Source organism: Ovis canadensis, chromosome 17 (genome assembly GCF_042477335.2).
Source record: "Ovis canadensis isolate MfBH-ARS-UI-01 breed Bighorn chromosome 17, ARS-UI_OviCan_v2, whole genome shotgun sequence".
Lineage (NCBI taxonomy): Eukaryota > Metazoa > Chordata > Mammalia > Artiodactyla > Bovidae > Ovis > Ovis canadensis.
The window spans coordinates 55,715,269-55,741,188 of NC_091261.1; the positions used below are offsets into that span (position 1 = coordinate 55,715,269).

Here is a 25,920-nt window from a genome sequence, read left to right on the forward strand (position 1 = left end):
AGTGAGTGCTGTCAACCTTGTCCTTTGCTTATGTGACAGCTGAAAAATGGCATGTCACTGTAGGGTCATTTGCATCTTTTTATTTAATCTGTGATTACTAAGAAATTTAAAAAGGTATACACAAAAGAACATTTTCCATAGCCCAGAAACTTCTATTTTATATTAAGATATATAATTTCAAAGTATTCTCATGTTCCTGAGAATGGATATTTTTTTATCATAATGAAGTCTCAGATTCTTCATATATTTGCTGCAGCCTGATTTAAAAGAAATGTTGGATTTTATTTTCCGTGGAGATTAGGTTCTAAAGTCAGCAGATACAACGCCATTTGAGTGAGCAGCAAGGGTAAACCTTTTTAAAAAAAATTGTATGGTCATTTTTACCTTTGTGAATTATTCATACTATAGTTCATTTTTTCTACTGGACTGTAAGTTTTTTTTCCTACTTGACTATAAAAACTGTTTGTGTATTATTAGTTTTTTCTGCTTTCTTGATAGTTTTATTTTTTTCCTTTAGTTAAATATCATGTCTGTTGGTTTAAATAGATGATTCTTTATCTGTTAAAGTATACTTACTTTCCTGAGACTCTCACATCTGGCACTTAAACCTGGAAGTGATTCTGCTGTTAGATAAAAGGCGAGGTTTTAATGGGATCTTTTCTGAATAGCTTTTTCCTGACACCATGCTTTTCATGAGCCAGCCCTTCCTCATCTGAACCTGTCTCTGGGGGGCTCATTCATTCTCTCCCTCTGAAGAGTCTCCTGGGATTTGTGCTGGGGAGGCCCCAGGAGGCACTAATACACCAGGCCAGGATATTCCTCCTTAGACGGCTGAGCCCTCTGCTTTTACCAGCAGAGTTTTTAACTTTTAAACATTTTCTAGTTAAATGTACTAGAATGTAGGTATTTAATTAAAATGTATGCACACAGATGAAATCTGGGTGGGAAAAGAGAATGGCTGCTTCTGTGAAAATGAAACTGAATCCTTTAAAAGATGGGTTAAAACACCAATTGCTTAAAATACAAAAACAATAAACTGCTGTGGAACCCAAGGAGGGAGAAAGAACTGTAAAGTGCAGAAGGAAGATACCACAAGCCTGGGGTTCTGCTCTTGATGTTCACCTCACCTCACCGAACCCAGGCTGGCTGTGGTGAGTACGCCCATCAGAGGCAAGGGTGTGGCCCAGGCCAAAAGTGAGTCAACAGGGGCACATGTTCAGGTACGTATGGACGGAGCATTTTCAGACCTGTTTTAATCACACGCTTTCCTTAAATCACCAAATAATTCAGACCTCCCAAGGACTTCTATTATAACACATCACTTGATTATCTTATGGGCCACATCAGATGTGGCCCTTTATTGTGCCTCTCTTTCAAATTTTTCATATTCTTGCTCGCTAATTTTTAAGAATCTAACCACAAATAAAAACAAACTTCGAGCACCCAAGTACAGCTATCTCTAAGCATTTTTCTGATCCAGAGCCAAATTCTAGCCCCGGGCTCTTCCTGGGAATACCCAGGCCACCTCTCCCACCCTAAGACTCTTGGATGCTAGATGGGTTGTTGTCATGGCAAACCAAGGGGCTGATCCTCGAGGGAGGGCTCTCAGGGAACGTCTCCTTCACTACGTGCTGTCCCCGCATCCCTCTTCACAAGCAAGTTCCAGGAAGGGGCCAAGGGGTCGTGCACACCACCCATTCACTTCCTACCAGGAAGGAATCTGGTTTTTGTCCTCATGTCAATAAAACTGGTCTCACTCCTGGAACATTGCATTTAAATCTGTTTGAAATCTGAAGGATGTTTCAGAGCCTGCTCCCCAGCCTCTAGGCAGAGCTGATTTCTGCTGAGCACAGTCTCCACAGAGGAGCTCTGTGAGCTCCCTCTGACCCACAGCCTGTGATTCCTTCTGCACCCACAGCAGAGGTCTGATGCAGGCACCTGTGAGCAGCATCTGGCTTGCTGCGTGTTTTGCTGGACTGCCTTATATTTTTACAAAGTACGAATTCACTGCCAACATCTGTGAGTTGAGATGTTTCACCCAAACATGCTAGATTCCTTGCTTCTCTGGAATACCTAGAAGTTGGTCCCTGCCCTTGCCATGTCTAATCAGCCACACGTTCTGTCAGCACCACCTCCTTCATCTCTGCGGACTTAGGCAGATGTGAGGCTGCCCTCGATGCAGGGTGTGTCCAGGCAAGACCCCTCAGAGGCCCTCTCCTACTCATGTCTGTCACTCTTGCACGTGTGAAGGTGATGAAGTGAAGTCAAAGTCGCTTAGTCATGTCTGACTCTGCGACCTAATGGACTATACAGTCCACGGAATTCTCCAGGCCAGAATACTGGAATGGTAGCCTCCCCCTTCTCCAGGGGATCTTCCAAACCCAGGGGTCGAACCCAGGTCTCCTGCATTGTAGGTGGATTCTTTATCAGCTGGGCCACCAGAGAATGATGACCATCAAAACAACTATTTTGTTGAGGGGAAGAGCCAGTTACTAATGGTGCCCCCTGACTGGAGTATCTCCATCTGGGGTCATGGGTCACGTAGGGAACCAAGACTTCTCACCTATGAACTGGTTCACAGCAGTTGCAAAGAGCAAGGGTGAGATTATACTGGGGTGGGGGAAGAGGCTGCCATGAGTCACTCTGGCCTCTGGGGCCCCTGGTTGGTGGCAGAAGGGACTGAAGTCATGGGCTCCCTGGGACCTGCCCACAACTTTCATCCTGTCATTACTTGGCCCAGACCACAGGACCTTGCAGTGAAATCCCGAGTCACTGAGCAGCTTCTCTCACTCGGCTATTCCCCTGCCCAGTCCTACAGGGTCTCTAGACAACGCTGAGCCATTACCAATATCACAGTTAACTGCATGTACACTAGTGATAAGCAGCGAGAATAACCAGGTAACCGCCACTCAATCCTGAATTTCTATTCCTTCCCAATTTAAGAAAGTTTGATAGCTCTAGGAATTTAGTGGAGGTGCAGGGACAGCACACTGAACTTGTGGAAATTCAAGGATGGGTCTGAAAAGACACAGCAAGGAAGAAGGAAACTGGAGACGTCTCGCTCAGCGGCTTGCACCTTGGGCTGAGGCAGCAGTAGATTCACCTGTGCGGGCTGTCTACACAGAAAGCCCCTGGGGAGTGATTTACAAAATGCTGCAGGCATTTCCGCTTATTATGGTCCACCACACCCCAACCTGCTAACCAGCAGGTGAGATGAAACAGGGCCAGATCTGCTCTTTGATTTGAACATTTAAAGAAATTTCATTTGACTTGATTTAAGCATTAAAGATGTTACCTGAGTTCTCTAAGAGGTTTTTTTATAAGGACATATACATTAAGTTCACTAAAGCAACTTATTTCTGAGGTCTAAAAATGTTAATTTAGCACATCAAAATTACACATTATTGCATGCCAATGCCAGACAGGAAGTATATAAGGACACAGTTATCATTTTTAACAAAAGCTTCATTCCCCCAAAGCAAGCATTTTATACATTTTAAAATGGAATTAACCTCAGGCTGACCCTCTAATCGCTGAGAGTGACAAGCTTTATAGATGGATTCATTGAATCAGATACCAGATGTAGGCTGAACAGAATTCCTGTGGCTTTGCTAAAGGTTCTTCTCTCATTCAATATTTAACCTCTGAATAAAATAATTTTTAAAAGACCTGGTAGTAAGACCAAGGTTAAATACTTTCAAATAATTTCTTGAATAAAACTTCAAGATTTGCATTCTATTAGTAATCTTAAGATTAAGAAGAGTAGCAATCAGAGAGAATAAGTGGGAACCGAAAACAATTCCAAGGTGCATATTAGACACTGTTTTAAGCCCTGTCGTCTTTTTCAGCGAAGTGACCACGGCAGACACCACTACACGTCCACCAATGTCTGTTCTCCCTGCTCTTCTTAACAGGACTGATTTTATTTAGGGCAGCAATGTGTCCAAATGAAAGTCCATCCCCCAGCCTATGCTGTAGGATGAGAAGACCATGTGACACTGCTTTCTGCTCTTGCCCTTCCTCTTCATCTGTCCTGGAATGCAGGCCTGATGCTGGTGATAGGGCAGCCACTTGCCAATATGAAGCAACAAGCAAGAGGATGAGGCCACACGCTAAGGATGCTCAACGTAAAGGTTCCTCATGGCACCTCTACCAGACCTGCCCGCCAGCTTTCATATTTTTTTGACACCCTGCCGGGAAGCGCACAACAAAATACTCACAGTCAGTGGTGTACTCCACCTGGGAGGGCTGCACGGCTGCACCATCCGCCGTGGGTGGGGTGGGGGCAGGACTGTCGGCCTGGGCTTTACGGACCAGTGCTGCAAGGGGGTGATCAGGGTCTACCACCTTCAAAGGCTGCAGAGAGAGAAGATGCCAGGTCACACCATTTCCTGCATTCTGAGTCACACAAAACCCTTCTGTGGCAAGGTTCATCTCAACTTTAGAACAGTATCTACGCTTCAGAAAAACCTCAGCACACACATGTAAGCGTGTGTGCACACAAGGAGGTCCTGAGTAATTGTGGCTGAGATCTCTAGCTGGTCATGAGATCCAGAGGAAGTGAATAAATGAATCACTTCACTCTTCCTAATGACATGAGGGAAAGTAAGGATGGGAGACAGGACTAGACTGCTGCTCGAAAAGTGTCAGCCTCCAAATTCACTCAAAATCTCAAACTGTGCCCCTCCTCAAAACAATTTCTCATTTTTAATCACCAACAGCTTTTAAGGTCCAATCGATCAGCCGCACTGTGTGACTGCTGAAAAGATAAGCTTAGGTCTGAGGGACCCGTTTTCTCACATCACAAATGGCAGCATGAGGGGTGTAGATTAACTCCTAATGATAGGGATGAAAAAAAATAAATAGGTTTTTAGGTAACATTATGTTTCCTGTGACAGATGGTTTCAAGCAGCACATACTCTATGCACCTATGAAATCCTCTCATAATAAAATCTATATGAAAAACCCATTTTCTAAGTCTTAACCAACATTTTACTCATTCTAAATATCCCAAATAGTGAAAAAATCCCAAATATAATAAAATGAAAACAATATGCTTGTGATTATATAAAACAGGGCATATAAGAAATAAAGGGACCAAATCCTTTGCTGCCAAGTCAAACAAAACGGCGAAATATACCTCAATGATCGTAAAACGAAATAGAGCTATTACACAAAAACATGCTTAACAACTTCCAAGGTTACATTAGCAGTTTTGTTCTATAAGGAGACCAGCACCTTCATGAGCTCCTCCAGGCGGTTGCACTTCTTCGAGGCGAAGAGGGACGGATGCAGGTAACTGCCATCTTCCTCATCGTCGTCATCTTCATTGTCAGAGCTGAGGCCTGACTCTGAAAGCAAAGCACATTTCAAGATTTTACGGTACAAATATACTGTGTGGGAATGTAGGAACAAAGGCAGAACTATGTGCTGCCATTCCTCGATTATCTGTCCAAATAATCCCTCTGGGAAAGACTCCCCATCTCACTGCCCCCGAAGACACTCAACAGCAAGGCAGGTGGTGAGAAAGGCGTGGCCCAGTGGCACCTCCCCTCTGGCGTTTATCGGTCAGGGGCCACTGAATATTCACATTTTTTACAAAAGAGGCAAAAATCTTACTGATTTATGAAGGTAAAATAACAGCAACAGGTATTTTAGAAACCTACAGGAGACTAACATGGAGAAGGTAAGGTCTGCAGTAAGACTGATACAACTGATTTTGAAAATCATGTTTCAGCTGAAAAAAAATTCAATGGCAGACAGATATACTGCTGTCTCAGGATGTTATTCGAAATACTTAATTAGCCTTTGCCGTAAGAACTTCAAATTTACACACTCAACCTTACGCCCTAACCGGGCGTGTACCCTAGAACCATCCACGAAGCATGAGCCTGCTGCTTTCTCTGTGACACGTTCAACAGCCCAAAGGAAGGAATTATTTCCAACCTACATGGATATGTTCTGATGGTATCAATATTTAATTCTACATCACCAATCTATAAAAATATTAATAAAGAATCTAACATATTTTCAGACTTATTAGGAAGAGTGTCATACTAGACTACGGAGCACCAGTGGGTTTAATCCCCGGGCCTTGGCAGCAGGACTTCATAAACGCTCTGGAAGTTCTGCAGTGTAGACTTCAAGCTTCTATCTATGAGGATGACTCTCCCTACACTTCTCCAGGGCCCCCCTTACCCCTGCCCCACTCCACCCCAACCAACGCAGGACAGAAACAGTCTCACATACTCTTCTTCTCTTCACTTTTGTTTTCTGCCAGTACCGTATACCGTCCTTCTTTCATCGCTTTCTGGATGAATTTGTAGTAGGGGTTGAGGTAGTGATCGAAGCGTAGAAAGTCAAACTGAGAGTTTCGGGCCTGCTTGGCTTTCAGCATTATCTCGAACTGTGCACCTTGTTTGCACACGAAGTTGGCCGTGCGCTCAATGATGGCATGCATTTTGGCTGTTGGTGGCTATGAGAAAACACACACACATTCATGTCACCAGTTTGTTCTCTTGTCCACTGACTTTGTGACTCAAAACATAGAAGTGACCCTGGTTTTTACTGCCAACTATAAGAAACTACAGACATTTCAAGGGGAAGAGCCCAGTTTGAACTGAGTGACACTGGCCCCTGTCACAAGACAACTAGTTTCTGAATTTTGTGAGGAGAAAACTCCCGTGCTGAGGCAGGACATGCTAGCTTTGTACTGAACTGACGGGGGAAGACTTCTGTAAGAAAATCAACAGGTTTCCGTATATTGGGCACCCTTAAACATGGTTCCAAGACAGGCTTCAGGGGGTTATGAATCTTCTGGGAAGCTGTACGTAAACTCGGCACATACACATGCATATTTCTAGGACAGGGTGCATGTTTCAACAAGCTTTTCAAGGACCTAAGAATCACTTCTCTTTGGGCTCTAGAATCACTGCAGATGGTGACTGCAGCCATGAAATTACAAGACACCTGCTCCTTGGAAGAAAAGCTATGACAAACCTAGATAGTGTATTAAAAAGCAGAGACATCACTTTGCCAACAAAGGTTCATATAGTCAAAACTACAGTTTTTCCAGCAGTCATGTACAGACGTGAGAGCTGGACCATCAAGAAGGCTGAGCACTGAAGAACTGATGCCTTTGAACTGTGGTACTAGAGAAGATTCCTGAGAGTCCCTTGGACAGCAAGGAGATGAAACTAATCAATCCTAAAGGAAATCAACCCTGAATATTCACTGAAGGACGAATATTGAAGCTGAAGCTCCAATACGTTGGTCACGCAATGGGAAGAGTCAACTTCCCAATGGAAAACACAGAGGATGAGATGGTTGGATGGTATCACTGACTCAATGGACAAGGGTTTGAGCAAACTGAGGGAGATAGTGAAGGACATGGAAGCCTGGCGTGCTGCAGGTCATGGGGTTGCAAAGAATTGGACACAACTTAGCAACTGAACAGCAAGGTATGGTCTGGCCAGAACAGGGAAGGTTTCACCCACCTTTACTGGGTGAATCATCTTGTTGCCTTAGAGTGAGTTTACTACTAGGAATCAGACCCCACCTCTCTCCTGCACCTGCTGCTAAGTTACCTCTACCACATCCTGAGCTGAGCAATTCCTACTCACACATGGAGCCCCTCAGACCAGAGGCTGGAAGCCACACATCTGAAATACTTTTATTAGTATCAATGAAAAGATTAATACTAGAAAATTACATGCAAATAAAGTGGGAAATGGCCTCTCATTAATGACACACAGTCAAGATGCTTATTGTCACTTGAGGCCTGAATCCTTCACGAAATACCAATGCCTTAATTCTCAAATATGATTCCTGAACTAATGACGTCCTTCACTCTTGAACAGCGTAAATGTCTACAATTAAAGCTATTCACTGATCTTGAAATAAACCAGAGACCATGTTGAAGGCTCACTGAGTACTTAAGTCTGGATGCTGATGCATGTTTTCAGTGGCTTTGCCTCAACAGGAAGATTAATTTTTGAGTCAGTGCATATATGATAATCATTTATGATTACTTCAGAATAACGACCCTTATGGGAAAATATAACCCCATCTGCCCCTATATGTAGAGATATTCTCTCATGACCTAGCCACGTGTTGGGCAGTATTATGGCTACAGTGGTTACAGAGAAACAGACAGGTCATTTCACAAAGCGATGATGAGTATAGAGAAGCAAAGTACTTTATGAACGTCCTTTCAAGATCTGCTACTAAAGCAAGTGTATATAAGACAAATGCCTGGTCTGGAGAAAGACATTGTTTGCTCTATCATGTAAGTTTTAGAAAAATCCTTTTCTATTTAAAAATATAATCATTCCCACCCAAAGATGAGATTTTAAGGATATGCCCAATGTTCAACATACATATGTTACAAAGACTGATACGGGGGAAAATGATTTTCTAATTCAAGAAAGTGCTTTAAGAAAATGACTGAGTCCCAAGAAGGGGGGCTAACACCTCCCAGATCCCCCAAAATTAATGTGGCTCTAAGAACTCCAGAGTAGGAATCGAAAATGGGACAACAGTATGTGAGTTCAGAAAACCTGCACAAGTATGAGATTTCTGAAAAGGTCTGAAACGACTGGAGCTCAGATCCAGGAGCCGGGGGAAAATGAGGGGGCCAGACTGGGTGGCACATGGGGTGAATAAGTGAGGAACCCCAGGAGCAGCTGGGCTGGCCCTTTCCTCCTCTGTGATCATGAAAGTGAAAGTCGTTCAGTTGTGTCCAACTGTTTGCGACCCTGTGGACTATACAGTCCATCAAATTCTCCAGGCCGGAATACTGGAGTAGGTAGCCATTTCCTTCTCCAGGGGATCTTCCCAACCCAGGGATTGAACCCAGGTCTCCCACACTGTAGGTGAATTCTTTACCAGCTGAGCCAAAAGGGAAGCCCAAGAATACTGGAGTGGGTAGTCTATCTCTTCTCCAGCAGATCTTCCTGACCCAGGAATCGAACTGGGGTCTCCTGCATTGCCGGTGGATTCTTTACCAACTGAACTATCAGGGAAGCCCTGTGATCACAGCCCCAAATAAACATCAGACTGAGTCATGAACTGCACTGTAAAAACAAAACTATGGATGTAACAGCATGGAATATAGGGCTGTCAGGGGTGGAAAGGTCTACTGAAACCAGATTCAAAATCCTGAAGCCAGAAAGGAACATGGTGACATATGTGTTTTTAAAAATACATTTAAGTTCTGCATGGAAAGAGGGACAAACAGTTAAGAGACAAAGTACCAGAAGAACAAACATGCACAACACGTGCTGGACCAGGGGTTAGTTAGCGCTCATCATACACGAACAGTCCTCACAATCTCCTGAGAAAACACACGAACTCCACAGGGACATGGGTAAATAAAATTTGTCCCCGCCTCCATCCCATGGCAACACACCAGCTGAACACATGGTGAGAATTAACGCTCTAATCAGAACAACCTTCAATGAAGCGTAACCATGTGGCCCCAAGTTCTGCAATGGCTCTGGGCTGCCCTGGGGCCGCTACTCTTGACACGTCTAGCCTGTGTCCCCGTCACAGAAATACTGGTGTCAGGGGGACTGAGGAGCTGAGCAGCACAGTGCCTGGCTCACAGCACCTGCTTAATGAACACTCCTTGGCTGCTGTTGCTATTAACCTACTAGACGGAAACCCAGCCCATGATGGGGACTGTGCATTGAATCCTTCCCCCTTTTCCTTCTGTCCATAAAGTAAGTTAAACAAGCACATTTCATTGGAAGGACTGATACTGAAGCTGAAGCTCCAATACTTTGGTCACCTGATGCAAAGAGCTGACTCACTGGAAAAGACCCTGATACTGGGAAAGATTGAAGGCAAGAGGAGAAGGGGATGACAGAAGATGAGATGGTTGGATGGCATCACCGATTCAATGGACATAAGTCTGAGCAAACTCTGGGAGATTGTGAAGGACAAGGAAGCCCGGCATGCTGTAGTCCATGGGGTCGCAGAGTCTGACATGACTGAGTGACTGAACATGACTGAGTGACTGAACAACAAAGCGCATTTCCCATGTAAATACACTCAAATGGGTGTGCTGAGCAGCAGCACTTCTGGTCCCCACGGCTTGAGGGAAACAAAAGAAGGTACAGAACAGACAGGTCCAGAAGGTCCATGGCATCTCAGGCGGGTGAGAGACCAGGCTGAGACATGCCCTCTACCTTCCCTGCAGTGCAAGACAAGACAACCACAAACGGGCCTGGGCGTGTGCAGAACTCAGGAGGTGGCAAAGCCTGGGAAAGGAACAGGTAACTGAAAACACTGTTAGGACAACCATTGGGCTACATATTCTGGCAAAAACTAGGTCCTTATTTCCCAAGAAACATACAAGTGGCCACACAGAGTCAGTATAAAAAGCTAAAATAGAGCTGTGAGGCCACCTGAGGGGCTTGCGTCTAGTCTAGGGGCTGGACCTGAAACAAGTGGCCAGCCTCGAGCCTGCACCAGCACGCGTCCCCAGGGTGCCGTGACCTCTTAACTGCTCCCAATGCTTCACACGAAACCCCAGAGCCCCTGTAGCCATTGGGTTCTAAACCAAAAACTTAATTTAGAAACCAAGAACCCCTAAAGCACCTGCTCTCTTTACCATCCTCAGCCGCACATGGCCAGGAGCTAGAGAAGCCCCTATCCACCCAGGCAGCATGTGTCCACATAAACACATGCCAGCAGTTTCAACATTAGTAACCGAGATGGACTATATGACACAGACAGCTGTCTGCTAGAGCTCTTCCACTAACGTGGAGACGACAGCGTGTGTATAATGCACACAGCGGATCACTGCTCCAATTCACAGTAATTATGAAAAACCCACTACTGACATCACCACAAAGGAAAAGCAAGCTGTCCATTGGAGACCCAGTGAGCACTCACAACTGGCTCCTACACAGAGCAATTTCCTACTCAAGAGACCATTTTATAACAACATCAGAAGAGAGCAGACTTTCAGCTCAAGATGGTGGAGCAGAAGGACACGTGTTCATCCCCTGCGAGAGCACCACAATCACAACTAGCTGTTAAACCACCACTGACAGGAGGACACTGGAACCCCCCAAAGAAGATACCCCACAGCTAAAGATAAAGAAGAAGCTGCAGCAAGACTGCAGGAGAGGCACAATCACGATAGAAGCAAATCCTATGCCCACCGAGTGGGTGGCCCACAAACTGGAGAACAATAATACCAAAGAAGTTCTCCCACCGTTGGGGAGGTTCTGAACCCCACGTCAGGCTTCCCAGACTGGGGATCCAACAAAAGGACTGGGCACCCCTGGGGAATCTGACCTTGAAGGCCAGTGGGAGATTATGGGACTTCCACAGAACCGGGGGAAACAGAGACTTCAGTCTTGGAGGGCACAAAATCTTGTGCACACCAAGACCCAGAGGAAAGGAGCAGTGACCCCACAGGAGACTGAACCAAAACTCCCTGCTAGAGTTGGGGGCCTCCGTGGAGGTGTGGTCTGGCAGGGGCTCACTGTGGGGCCCAGGGAACTGGCAGCATCAGGTTGGGAGGGTCCCCGTTGGTGTAAGCCCTCTTGGAGGTCACCACTACCCCCACCACAGAGCTAGCAGACGCCAGGGCTGAGCTGCCTCAGGCCAAACAACTAGCAGGGAGGGAGTGCAACTCCACCCTCCAGCAGATAATTGGATTAAAGCTTTACTAAGCAAGGCCCTTTCACTTTTCACTTTCATGTATTAGAGGAGGAACTGGCAACCCACTCTGGTGTTCTTGCCTGGAGAATCCAGGGACGGCAGAGCCTGGTGGGCTGCCGTCTATGGGGTCGCACAGAGTTGGACACGACTGACGTGACTTAGCAGCAGCAGCAAGCAAGGGCCTGGCCACCAGACCAAGACCCAGTTTTTCCCATGCCAGTCCCTCCCATCAGGAAGCTTACACAAGTCTCTTAGCCTCCCCCATCAGAAGGCAGACAGAATAAGCAAGAGGCACAGTCCCAAAGCGGCTAAAACAAAAACCATATTACAGAAAGTTAATCAAAATGAAAAAGCAGAAAGTTATATCCCAGATGAAGGGACATCATAAAACCCCAGAAAAACAACTAAATGAAGTGGAAAAGGAACCTGCCAGAAAAAGAATTCAGAATAATGACAGTGAAGATGATCCAGGATCTTGGGAAAACAATGGAGAAGATACAAGAAATGTTTACCAAAGACCTGCAAGAATAAACTAACAGATGAATAATATACTGGAAGGAATCAACAGCAGAATAGCTGAGGCACCTGAGGCAGAAGAACAGATAAATGACCTGGAGGACAGAATGGTGGAAATCACTGCCTCAGAAGAGAATACACGAAAAAAGAATGGAAAAAAAAAAAGACAGCCTAAGAGATCTCTGGGACAATATTAAACACACCAACATTCACATTTTAGGGGTCCCAGAAGCAGAAGAGAGAGAGAAAAGACCTGAGAAAATATTTGAAGAGAAAACAGCTGAAAACTTTCCTATAACAAGGGAAAAGAAACAATCAACTAAGTCCAGGAAGCAGAGAGTCCCAGATAGGATATACCCGAGGAGGAACACACTGAGACACACAGTAATCAAACTGACCAAAATTAAAGAGAAAGATAAAATATTAAAAGCAGCAAGGGAAAAACAACAAATAACAAACAAGGAAACTCGAATCAGGTTTATCAGCTGATTTCTCAACAGAAACTCCATAAGCCAGAAGGGAGTGGCAAGATATATTTAAAGCAACGAAAGGGAAGAACCTACAACCAAGATTTCCCTACCCAGCAAGACTCTCATACAGATCTGATGCAAAAATCAAAAGCTTTCCAGGCAAGCAAAAGTTAAAAGAATTCAGCAACACCAAACCAGCTTTACAACAAATACTAAAGGAACTTCTTCAGGCAGGAAACACAAGAGAAGCAAAAGATCTACAGAAGATAAACCCCAAATAATTAAGACTATGATAACAGGATCGTAGTATCTATAATTACCTTAAATGTAAATGGATTAAATGCACCAACCAGAAGACAGAGACTGACTGGGCAGATGAAATCATGTGCATGTATGCACCTCCATTTACCACATCACTCTGCTTCACCCCCCAAACTGTACATAATTTTTTTATACTGTGAGGTTAATCATGTTCCCATTATGGCTTGTGACTGTAATCATCTTTTACTTTTTGTCTGGTCATTGATTGATAAACATCTTTCTCTATTGTGATTATGGAACTATTACTCACTTAATACCACTGTATCATGACTGGTCAACAGAAAAATAATAAAACTGTATATTACCAAAACCAAAGAGGAAGAACCATCAAATCCATGCTGCACTAAATATGGGAGGTGTCATGCACACGTGAGGAGAATGCAAAAGACTTTTGTGAGTTTTCAGCGTCCACTGATTATCAGTGATACTACAGCGGGACACACAGAATGACCTGGAATACCCACATCCATGGTAGGAAGATGCCAAAGAAAAAACTTTACAGTGAGCACAAACAGCCCTTTTCTGGGTGTGTACATGCAACAAAAATGTTTTAAACATCCCTAATAAACATGTAGGGACCCTACAAAGCATAGCAATTCATGACAGCCCGACAGTCAAAAGACTGTGAGTCAGAGTTCCTGCCTGCTGTGTGTGACCCAACTTCTTCACTTCTCTCCATCTGTGACAGAGAGATGGTAACAGGAAGCTACTTCATAGGATCACTAGCATTAAATGAGGTAACAGGTGGAGAACCCTTGATGAGGCCTGTTACAATGTAACCTTAACCAAATGTAGCTGAAATAGCCAGGCGAGGTGAGATTAATCCAACTCCGCCAGTAACCAGCCGCAGGGCACTAAGGTGGAGAGGAGGCCACCCAGGTGTTCCTCCTGAGTTCAGGGGCTGCCTGGAGATGCCACAGGGTCTTGACATACTAGAGAGGAAAACCAGGCAGAAGGGTGCCAAGGGAATGTCAAGGTGAAGACACTTATCTTGATACTGCTGCTGCTAAGTCGCTTCAGTCGTGTCCGACTCTGTGTGACTCCACAGATGGCAGCCCACCAGGCTCCCCTGTCCCTGGGATTCTCCAGGCAAGAACACTGGAGGGGGTTGCCATTTCCTTCTCCAATGCATGAAAGTGAAAAGTGAAAGTGAAGTCGCTTAGTCGTGTCCGACTCTTTGCGACCCCATGAACTGCAGCCCACCAGGCTCCTCCGTCCATGGGATTTTCCAGGCAAAAGGACTGGAGTGGGGTGCCATCGCCTTCTCCAGACACTTATCTTAAGTGCCCACAAAAACCACATTAGAGAAAGATAGGCCAGAGCAACTTTACTGAAGCCAAGCTGCTTTGAGCAAGAGGGTTTTTACACCTAAACGTGGCTAACAGTCTCCTCACCAGGAATTCTGACTAGGTTTTTCTGCGCTGGTAAAACCTGGGGATTCAACCACATGGTCTCTGAGAGTGAGCCAGTTCCCGAGCCCCCGATGCTCTGGTCTAGTGATTCTACTGTAGTGTTTCTCTTTTTCTTTAGAGAAAAGTAGGCGGTGTGTGATGAGTTTTCCTCCATTAACTCAAAAATAATTGTAAAGCATCACACAAACTGTAAGGCAGCTGTGACTGTGGTGAGGCTCTCACATGAGTACTTCCCGGTAAGTGCTAACAGCAGTGAATAGCAACGTGAAGGACAAAGACACCTACCAGCTCCACATCAGGCGGCACGTTCAGTCCTAATGGGGCAATGAAAGGCTCCTCGTTTTCCTCCAAATTTTCAGCCTCATTTTTTTCTGTATAAAAAGAAAACGTAAAACTTCAGAACCACAACCTGAAAAGAGGGCACCACCATCAGTAAGCAACAGTGGAGGGGAGAGTGGCAGGAGCATCACCTGGCCCCTCGTGGTCTTGTCGTACATCAGCTCCCAGGAACACTTCCACTCTCTATTCTGTGTTCACTGTACTACCTGTCGGCAAAAGCACCTCACCAGGTCCCAGGGGGGCTGGGCTGGTGCAGCATGGGGCGGTGCCTCCCTTGTCCTTGTCTGCTTCCTCCTAGTACTGACAGAGTGGCAGCGCGGACTCCAGGGCCATGGTGCAGGCGCAGTGAGACAACGCACGAGAGCGCTTCCACCCCAAGGCTCTGCACGCAGCAGGCAGACACACTTTCAGCTCTCCTCCTTCCCAGCCCCTCTGATCTGCTGAGCCCACCCCCACACTATCTGGGTGGGTTGCCCAGAGGGCCAAGCACAGCACAGGGTGCTCAACTGCAAGACGGCTGTTTTCATCACTGAACCATAAAATCCCTGCATGTAACTGCCAAGACCTCTCCACCCAAGCAAACCACCTCTCTCTTCACAAATAATCAGATGTATGTCTATTTTCATTTCTTGTTTAACGGTTCACTTAACAAACATCTGTCTACTGGAAGCCAGACAAGACACCACACACTGCAACTTTCTGAATTCTAAGGTACCTATATACATCTCAATTTAATGAACAATTTAAGAAGATATAGTGAAATATATGAAAACATACTACTAGAAAACCAAGCTAACATTTTTAAGAATTTCACATCTACTTATTTCTTCAAAAAAGATGTGAAATAAACATTAGGTCTTCATCAAAACAAATATCTCCATTGTACATAATGGATTCTCTTGAAGAGACAACCATTTCAAACTTAATTCTCTGCAAAGCCAAGAAGGAATTTTATACAGGCTTCACAGTACAAAAGACCTGCTGACTGCAGTCTGATGAGACACAGATTGATTTGTAAGAGTATTCACCACTGTTCACAAGCTCACATACCCTTGTTCTCTCCCAAGAACTGAAGACTTACTATGGCCTGAAAGCTCCCTGTAATCAGCAACCCATCTCTTCAGCTCCAGTAACCAAATGACACAGCAGAACTGGTAAGTATTAGAAACACTGGTTTGCAACATGCCAAGTAACAGCTTAAAATCCCCAAATTTCTTTGGGAATGAGGCCAAAGGTGTGAATATATAAAAGTATAACTTTACCGTATCTCCCTAAAATGACAAAGTGGTATAAACTTTGTTCGAATAGCCTTTCCTTAGTGCTAAGCTGTTCTCAAAAATAAAGGAACTCAGAGCAAAAGAGCTATTTGGAATAGGTAGCTTACAGATTTGCTCTGTTCTTACACATACTTTTCTTCACAGAAAAATGGTTTTAGTAGCACAAAATAAAAAGCAACTTTTGTAATGCTAACTAAGATTCAAATAAATTTAAATCTTTTCTTGTTAAAAAAAGGGATAGATGATGGTGAAAACCTGTGAAAATAAAGGATGGAAACAGTAAGCTGCCGAAAGGGAAGAGAGAAGTTACACAGAACTAAAGGCACCGTCAAAGGCTTCTGGTTAATATCACAAGGATTCACAGCAGTCGAACACCAGGACAGTGCAGTCGCCCCTCAGTGTCTGCAGGGACACCAAAATCCGGGGACGCTCAAGTCCCAGAGCCGGTCCTCTGTATCTGTGGCTCCACTTCTGTGGATCCGGCCAACAGCACAATGCTGCTTTTTATTGAAAGAAGAAAAAAATCTGAGGATAAGCAGACCTCCCCAGTTCACACCTCTGTTGCTCAATGGTCAACTGTATGGCATTTTTGTAAATCAAAGAATATTGAGACATGTTGGTGACTCAGAAAAACAAACAAAAATTAAAATTTTAGACTGTAAGATAATGCAGCAGTAAAGTACAATCTGGTTGTTAGTGGTACTGGGTACCAAACTGTATTCTACTTGAAAAGTGTGTGCATGCATAGGTCACATACAAGTATGTATGTGTGTGTGTGCATGCGTACATGTTATTTGTATATGTGGCATTTTATTTATACCAGTGTAAATTTAGAGTTGAGCTGTAAGTTTTACAGGGGCCCAACTTCCATTAAAAAAATTAATCAGCACACAAAGCAAAGTTCTGAGAATGTGGTTACAGAAATAAGATTTTAAATATGGAGAATTTACATTAAAGAGAAAACACACTAAAACTTGGAAGAGAAACTAAGCCACACTGAAGTTCTTAAAATTCAATGCTGTTGTTATTTACTTGTTAAGCTGTGTCCAAATCTTTTGCAACCCCATGGACTGTAGCCCACCAGGCTCCTCTGCCCATGGGATTTCCCAGGCAAGAATACTGAAGTGTTTTCAATAATCTAACCATATTTGACATCAGGTAGCCCAACAATTACACTGAGACAGGTACCCAACACCTAGAACAGGCGTTTGCGACATCTTTCTGCAAAAAGCCAGACAGTAAACATTCCTGGCTTTTTGGCCAGATGGCCTCTGTCTCAACAACTCCACTTTGTCAGTGAAGTGCAGAAGCCACACAGACAAAACAGGGACAAATGACCATGGCTGTTCCAATATAACTTCACAGAAATGCGCCAACTGGGTCTTCAGTCATAGTTTGCTGATCCCCAATCTAAAATGTTAAGAAAACATCACTGTAGATTTTCCCAAAATAGTCGATTGACCTTGCAAAAGACATCTGGGTTCTATGAATCTCAGTTCTTCCATTGTGAAATGGAGATAGTGTGCATTCCTTCCTTCTGATCGAACATTGCATATTTAAAGCACACAGAATGTACAAGGCTCAGAGACAACAACAAAGTTGGAACTGTCCAGAATCCTAAGACGGATGACTTATTCCAGATTAAGGAATGAATGTATGCTTCTCAAACCTGCAAGAACACGTCCACTGCACCCTAGCTTCTGAGGTCTGCTCAGATTCAAAAGTCAATGCTAGAAGGTGTTTAATACCTTAACTAGGCTTTAACTCAATATGATTAAAATTACATCTGGGAAAACTCTTGAGAAGCTTGCAGAACAGAGCTGTGCAACAGTGATTCTTATGGCCATAAAGTAATGAGCAGAAAGAAAGCAAGGGCAATGAGGCAAGTGTCTGTATAAGCTGGCCCCCACACCTTGCTGTCAGGCCCCGAGGTGAAGAAGCTGGGAGAACCCTAATGTGGCTGCAGGGCACAGGCATTTTAATGTGCAGGGCAGATGGCATTTTAATATTAACTGCCACAGTTACTTCATACTTGCCAGAAGATTTCTTACTTTAGGAGAAAACAATAAGTAAGTCCATATCACAGGTTCAGCTAGCTCCAGAATTCCATCTCTCTATGATGTGATTCCAGTTCATTACTCCGAACATTTGAATAGGTTTCTGAAGCTCTTCTTCTCTTTAAACAGAATATCCTGAATAAAGTGATCCACTCTTAATGTTTCCAGTGTGTGTTACCATCATTGACAATTCATGACTGATCAGTATGCAGGGCTGTTATACAGGTGCTCTCAGGGCTTACCAAAGTGAATATGGAGTTTATTTTTGAATTTCACAGCTCCAGTTTTTTTTAGTAGCACCATCGTTTATTTAAAAAAAACATTCAGAGTTAATCCCAAAAGGCATACATTTAGAAGCTTTATTTCTAGGTAAATATTACTTACTTTAAAATACTGTGGTAAGTCTATGTCCTAGGGCCTATCGAGGCTCACCAGGACACCCTGTGCTGTCTTCTGTTTGATAATAACTGACTCCACAGGTGTCCTTCCACTGGACACCTGTCATTATTTCACTCAAGGGGTGGCTATGAGGAAGCAGGTTAGCAGGAGAGTGGTTAATGCCTGTCCCTTCAAGACCTGAGAACTGTGGATTCCAACACATACACTGTCCATACATTCCATACACAGAATTCAGAGTAACTCCTGCTCCATGAATCCAAAAGCAAGAAAGGAAAAGGCAACCAGATCCTTGGAAGATAACTGAACTCTGAATTCATTCCCCACTTCCAACAATTCCTTTCCTACTTCTTAGCTTTGTTTTACCCTAACACCAATCACGTTTCTTCTCTGTCCCATGGTGACACTGCGGCTGTTTAGTGCCCGTAATCGTGCTTTGAAGACTCTATGGTTACACGCGACGCCTGCCCAACATCATCACCCGGGCAACCCCCTCACCTCACCTCTCTGTTTGGAAGGTTCCTCTTCCTCCGTGGGTTCAGATGGGTCATAGTAATCACTGCCGTACGTGAATCCCACTGCATTATAGCTCCCGTCCTCCGCCAGTGCTTCACTCAACCGCTTGTATTCTTCCTCTTGAACAAAAATGAGAATTATGTTAACAGAAGCAGAAATTTACTGAGAAACATTTTATATATTTCTAAAGTTGTGGCTATCAGTAAAGCACACAACACACTTTTTCCAACCTCTTTTCAAGGCAATAATGTTTTTTAAAATTTCACACTTCACATCTATCAATATGTACTTTTGCCAGTACATGTTTACCACAGACAGCGGATTACACGTCTTTTGTGGAAAATTTCTTCCTGCTGAGAAACTTGGGGATTAAGAACTGTATGAAAGATTGTTACGGCAAAGACAAGAACATCAATTTTAATTTATACGATACTGTTAAAGAAGAACAGTTAAAGAGTTTGGTTTTTGTTTTTTCAAATCCCAGTCTGCCCTCAAAAGCTGGGAAAATTCTCTGTGGCTCTATATATAAACTATCCTGAGGTCCTCTCAGAACGCAAAGACTGCTGTTTTTCCAATCCACTGGGTACTGTCAAGATAATATCAGAAAGAGTGAGTATAAAAAAATGAATGGGAGTAAACTTTTAAATACTTAAAAATTTTTTAAAAAGTTTGTTGCTTAAGTAAGTTTTTCTTGAGCAGTACCTTGCCTTGCCTCCTCCTCAAGCAAGTCCGTATGCAAGGCTAAATACCTCTCTTCATCACACAGGGCCTCTATTCGTGCCTCCTCTTCGGAGAGCTGGTAATCTCTGTTCCATGTGGAATACTCAGCATCGTACTCAGAAAGGTCATGCAGGTGACCGCGCCCATCATATCTGTAATATGAACATGCTGGTCAAGGGGAAGAAATTAACGTTTGGGTTGGTTCGTGTGTGACGTTTTCTATGTATACTTACCAATTAAAATAAAGAAATAAAAATATTAAAGCAAACATAAAAATGCTTCTCATTATATTTAATTTGGCTAGTCATATCTCACCTACTTTTAAACTCAAGTTATCTTAACAAAGTCTAAATTCCTTTCTAACATATGATAAAACTTATAATTAAAGGTAAACAATCCTTTAATAGCTTAAATGGTATCCACTTCAGTGGCAGTTCTTACCCTTTATGGTTTGGTTAACCATTCAATGCCATTTGTAAGGAAAAAAAAAAAGAAAAGAAAAAACTTTTTTTTCTGAAAAGTCAAATATCATAGCTTACATTCACACAAACCGAATACATAAATACCTATCCGTAAGAACCAAACGGTCGAAATTTCCTCGCTTCTTTCTGCTAGTCCCGAACTCTCAGGAGAGATCTTCACCAAAGAAACTTGCGTCCATTGGAGGTAAAATCTTGGCTAGGCTCGCCCCCTAGCCACTTGGCTGAGGAAATAAGTGCTGGGTTATGTGATAGAGAGACACACATACATAGGAACAGTGACATATACGTGCAGTTTAAGGAGGTTCACTAGAAACAGAGCAAAACTATTAGAAGATGCAGTATAAAATATGTGCTTCTAAACTTTATGCCCCCAGGATATAACATAATGAACACACATCCATGTGCACTTGCGCGGACCCATAGGTATGTTGGCCAGATGAAGACTAAGGAGGCACTTTCTGCTATGCTTAAAATACAAAAAGTTCAATGAAGATGCTATCAAAGTGCAACTCTCAGATAATGAGTGAATTAGGGAATTTCACTTAAAACACTCAGATTTAGGGTTGCAGAAACAGACGTTAGAGAGACAAAAGTCTGCTTAATTTTTTAATGCTGACTTTTGTAATGAGGACTAGAAAATATAGGGGGAAAAAGACATTTACAGGAAAAAAGGCCAAATATTTCAGGGTAGCCAAGTTATTGCATATTATTAAATTTAAAAATCATTTGTACTATGCTGTAAACCTCCTTAACTTACAAATGTAGATCATTATCTTAAAATATTACACATCTACATGTGTAGCGTTTGCTCCCCACTGGTTTTGGAAGACCTAACTCACATCATGTACAGAATGATATGGAAAACTGCATAAAAAGCTCAGAGTTCCTCGCTTATCAAATTTTAACAATACCACAAGTAACACTTTTCAAAAGGAAGCCGCCTGACAACTCAGGCAGCATCATTCAATAGAAACCATGGTTTAAAGGTACAGCATGCTTGAGCAGAGTGCCGGGGCCCTCAGGTCCAGACCTGAGCTGGCGACCCTCCCTCCACGAGTTCTTCTTGTCTAGATCTAACTCCAAGTGGAAACGTCGGGGATGGAAAAGGCGTTTGGTCACTAATGTGTCCATTTTGGCCAGCTCAGAGGTCATCCCTATAGTCAGGTTCCAGGGCTTTGCAGAATCCAGTTTTAATTGTCTCAAACGATGGGCTTCCTTCACTCGGAGAGACTATTCCACAGTTTAATGGTTGGTCACGGTTACTTTTCAGTCTGGGCCCCAGAAGCAGAGTTGCCAAATTGGCAAAAACCAAACCCACAAACAAAAATTCCAAGGAGAAAGAGGGACTGAAAACATGGGAGGGGAGGGGAGCAAAAACCTACATCATGTAAGGTCATCCTTTTCAAATCAAACATCTTCAGAAATTCCAGTCCCATGACCTCTCTGTCCAAAGTGGCCAAACACCCTCCAGAGTGACTACCTAAAAGCATGTTTGATTTGAAAAGAACACACCTCTGTCTCAGCTCTACCCTTCAGTTTTAAGAGACAGTGAAACCGGCCCTAAGAACAGTACCTCTAAGAGCAAGGCCAGTGTCTGCAAAAAGTCAACTGGCCTTCAGTGATTGGCAACTTCAGCCTCAATCTGTGAAACTCATCGGATTAACACAGGAAGGGGGAGGAATGGGGGGGAGGTAATCAAATGTCATGACGGCAAAATACGGGCGCTCCACAGAGAGCCTTGGGGATAAGAGAGATTCAAAGCCAACTCTTGGGGTCCAAGAGGTCTCTAATCGCGACATCAGCTTGCGGCGTTTCGGGTTGCCCTCCCACCACACGGAGCTGTGGGAGCGCCGAGGGCCCCAGAGCGCCGGTCAGGAGAGGCCCAGGGCCCGGGCAGCTTCCACTGCCCGGAGTGGCAACTGCAACCCAGCGACAAGAGTGAGGGGTCGTGAGGGGCTGCGGGAGCAGAGACGATCCCTCCGGCGACAGACGCGGCACGCAGCTCCAGCCAGTGCCTTAGGGCAGGTTTCACCATCCCCTCCCCCCCAGAACCAGGGGGATGTGAGGACAGGGGAGGGGTGTCCCCCAGATCCCCGATGACTCCAGAAAACCCCTTTCAGTCCCGGCCATCAAGTCAACATCAGACGAAATCAAGCGGGCGAGGGAAGGGGAGGACCGGCGGGTGGGGGGAGGAACCGACCTGTCGATGAGGATCTTGTGGTCCCCCATCCAGGGGATGAGGTGTTGTCCCTGTTCCTGGGCCAGGGCCCTCTCATCGTCTCGGAACAGCTTGCAGGCATAGCCGAAGACCAGCAGCTCCACTCGGTTCCCCCCACCGCCGGCACCGCCGGGCCCGGTCTCCTCCTTCGCGCCGCTTTTCCTCTCGGTTTTGGTGCGGCCTCCGCTCGCGCCGTACATGACAGCGTCCTCAGCGTCCAGGCTGGTTTTCTTCTGCGCCGCGGCCGATGTCCCTGAAGCCTCCGCTTGGCCTACCCGCTCAGTCAAGAGCTCCGCATCCCGGCCCCAAACTAGACACTGCCGCCATTGCGGGCAATAAAATGGAGGAGCGCAACTTCCGGCGAGGTGCAGCCCTACTTCCGGCGAGCAGATTCCACTGATTAGTTAATCCACTCGCGTCGTTTGAGCCTCTAGAAAATATTTGACTCCAGCTTTTCGCATTCGGAGGTGCCGCCACGTTAGGAACTTCCGTTATCAGAGGAAAGCGCGTTTTTGGTGTGGATTTTCTGCAGCGGCAGTCCAGAGAAGTGGCGAAAGCGCGGCTTCGGATCGTGCGTTACCTACACCCGGGCGCGTCCCGGCCCTGGGCGGAAGGAGGGCGGGTGCTTCGTGGGCTGCGTACGCGGCTTGGGGCGGGTGCTCTTGGTTCCTGGGAGAGGCTTTTCTGTCAGCCGGGCCCTGGACCATGCACTCTGCGGCCAGGGACCGTCGGGTCGGGTGCTTGGGGGCCATGGGGCCATGAGGTCGTGGGGTTCTGGGATCGGGAGCTCTGGGACCGAGGCACCGTGGAGTCGGTTACTCGGGGGCGTGGGTTGTGGAGTCGGGTGTTTGGGGGCCGTGGGGTCGGGTGCTCTGGGCTCGGGGACTGTGGAGTCGAGTGCTTGGGGGCCGTGGGGTCGTGAGGCAGGGGGCCCGTGGGTCGTTGCATCGAGTGCTTTGGGCCGCGGATTCTGGGGCCCGGGAGGTTGACGGGGGTGTGCCTCGGGAGCCGGTCGCATGGCTTTTCTGAAGCCCTGGTTTTTTCTAGGTCCTGGGGGTCATGACCCTGGTCTCGCCTACCTCATAAGGTTTCCTCAGCGATTGTCAGAGATCGTAGTAAGATGCGAAGCCTCTTGCCTTGACGGATTTTGTGGTCCTGGGGACCCGAGTGGGAGGAGAGTGGTGGGAACTCCGTTTGTGGAGACCTGTCAATTGACTGCGGGGTGGTTTTGCTTTGGTTTGTTTCGTCTCTTACTCTTATTTGTTTAGTTTACTGGTTCAACTACTTTTGGAGACTGTCACTCCGATGAAGTTCAACGTATTTACCTGTACCCCGCAGTTCCATTTGTCCGTGGATACCCTAATGGGTACCCTCATGTGATACCCGGAATGCTGTAGGAGGCCTGGACACAAGTGTTTATAGCATCCTTCTTGAATGGCCCCAGACTGGAAGCAGCCCAAGTGTCCATCAACAACAGAGTGCTCAAATCAACTGTAGTGTAGTTATATACACAGTGGAATATACAGTGAAGCTGAATGAGCTGCAGTTATAAGCAAGAGACTGGATGAATTGGAAACAGTTTTGAGCAAAGGAAGCAAGACAGAAAAGTGCAAATTGTACCTTTGTGATTCCAGTCCTAAAATTCAGTCAAAATTAGGCTAAAATGGAGCACCCTGGTGGTCCAGTGGTTAAGAATCCGGGTTCAGTTAAGAAAATAAAGGTGGTTCTACAGAGGGAAATTAATACCCTGAGCTGGTAATAAAGGTCCGCTGCTGTTGCTGCTAAGGCGCTTCAGTCGTGTCTGACTTTGTGCAACCCCATAGATGGCAGCCCACCAGGCTTCTCTGTCCCTGAGATTCTCCAGGCAAGAATGCTGGAGTGGGTTGCCATTTCTTTCTCCAATGTGTGCATGCATGCTAAGTTGCTTCAGTCGAGTCCGACTTTGTGTGACCCCATAGACAGCAGCCCACCAGGCTCCTCGGTCCACAGGATTCCCTAGGCAAGAATACTGGAGTGGATTGCCATTTCCTTCTCCAGTAAAGGTCTAGAAAGAGATGAAAACAGGTAGATGGCGTAACCCTGAGCCCAACGAGCCAGCACCCCCACTACCGTGGAGGCTGGAGTTGATTGCTTCCTCAGAGCTGGGGTGGGGTATCTGCCTTGGTTGTGAAGGAAGGGCTGTGTGGAGACCTAGAATCAAGAAGAAGATACAGATAAAACAGGAGATGCCATTCAAAACAGAGAAGTAGACAAACACACCAGCCTCTGCCCTCCAGCACCCAAACAGCACTTGTCTGGAGGTGAAGCCAGAGGGCTAGGAAGCCTGTATGCTCAGCCTGTAGGCCAAGCCTCTTGTGACACTGGATAGAAGGGCATCAGTGGTCATGAGGGCAGATAGATGCCTTCCGGAGCACATGTAGGACCCATTTGGTCCTCATGAGGCCTGATGAGAAATAAGACAACAGTCCTCAAATGGGGTTGATGATACTAAGCCTCATGTCATCAAACTAAGACCTGATTTAATTATGGTTTTGGCTCTCCTAGAAATGGAATCTTAAATCAGCAAATCAGGAATCACCTGATAAGCACTAGTTAGCACTAGTTAGGTCACTTGCTTTTTAGACCCCTGCCACCTCCTCCAGGAGAGTAATCTTGCAATAACCAACCTGTTTTGGGGCTAGTATGACTTCTTGTTCTTGCTCCCTACTACCTATGAAAGGTTTTATATATATTTGGCTGTGCTGGGTCTTAAGTTGTGGCATGCAGGGATCTAGTTCCCTGACAAGGGATTGAATCCCGGTCCCCTGCATTGGGAGTGTGGAGTCTTAACCAGTGGACCACCAAGGAAGTCCCCTATAAAAGTTGTTTTGTACAGCTTCTTGGTGCTTCTTTCTGTATGTTAATTTGTATGCTACCTGATTTATGAATCATTGAATAAACCAGTAAGATCTTTAAGGTTTGCTCAATTGAATTCTATTCTTTGATCGAAGTTGTCCTGTGATCTCAGTCTTACCTGGAGATGTTCAAGGTCACACATCCCTGGCTGAATGCCCCCAGGGCCTGTGCTCCTACCCATCAAGGCAACTGTCTTGCCAGGCCGAATGTGCTCAGCACTGGAAATAAGAGAGTTGATGTTCCCTGTCTTTGAAAGGGTCATGTTCAAGGTGGGGAGACAGACATGTGAAGATAAATCTGTTCTGTTGGAATATTTTGTAAGTGGGTATTTCTTACGGGGATGCTTTCTCATGCTATACACTGAATGTCAGAATGCCCTTCCAGCCCACCTCTGCTATTAAGTTCTCAACATGAAAGCATCTTGTCTGCAGTGTTAACTGGGCTTGTCTCCTTCAACTGGATATTTTAATAATCTAGTTTGAAGATGGAAAAAAAATATAGTGTTGTGCCAGTACAGTAGTGTGTGTGTTGGTGACAGAATCTTGCTTTTATTTAAAGACTAAAGGTACCATATATTTAACCATTCACAAGTGAATTTCTTCCCCGTCCCTTCCATTTTGTTATT

The 25,920-nt window shown here is 45.1% G+C and overlaps 1 protein-coding gene across 13 annotated transcripts in view; it reads right to left on the reverse strand.

Annotated features, from left to right (window-relative positions):
* The window catches only part of SFSWAP (splicing factor SWAP), a 79,542-nt gene extending 56,531 nt beyond the window's left edge, over positions 1-23,011 (reverse strand). For 4 of the 13 annotated variants that reach the window (XM_069557991.1, XM_069557990.1, XM_069557988.1 and 1 more), the window contains exons 1-7: positions 22,383-23,009; positions 19,730-19,852; positions 18,968-19,099; positions 14,681-14,766; positions 6,250-6,475; positions 5,239-5,351; positions 4,221-4,356 (exon numbers count right to left, since the gene is read on the reverse strand). In XM_069557991.1, the coding sequence (XP_069414092.1) occupies positions 4,221-4,356; positions 5,239-5,351; positions 6,250-6,475; positions 14,681-14,766; positions 18,968-19,099; positions 19,730-19,739 (703 nt within the window). In that variant the 5' untranslated portion in view covers positions 19,740-19,852; positions 22,383-23,009. The other 9 variants (XM_069557989.1, XM_069557983.1, XM_069557982.1 and 6 more) reach the window with 4 other exon arrangements.
* Between the last annotated feature and the right edge of the window lie 2,909 nt (positions 23,012-25,920).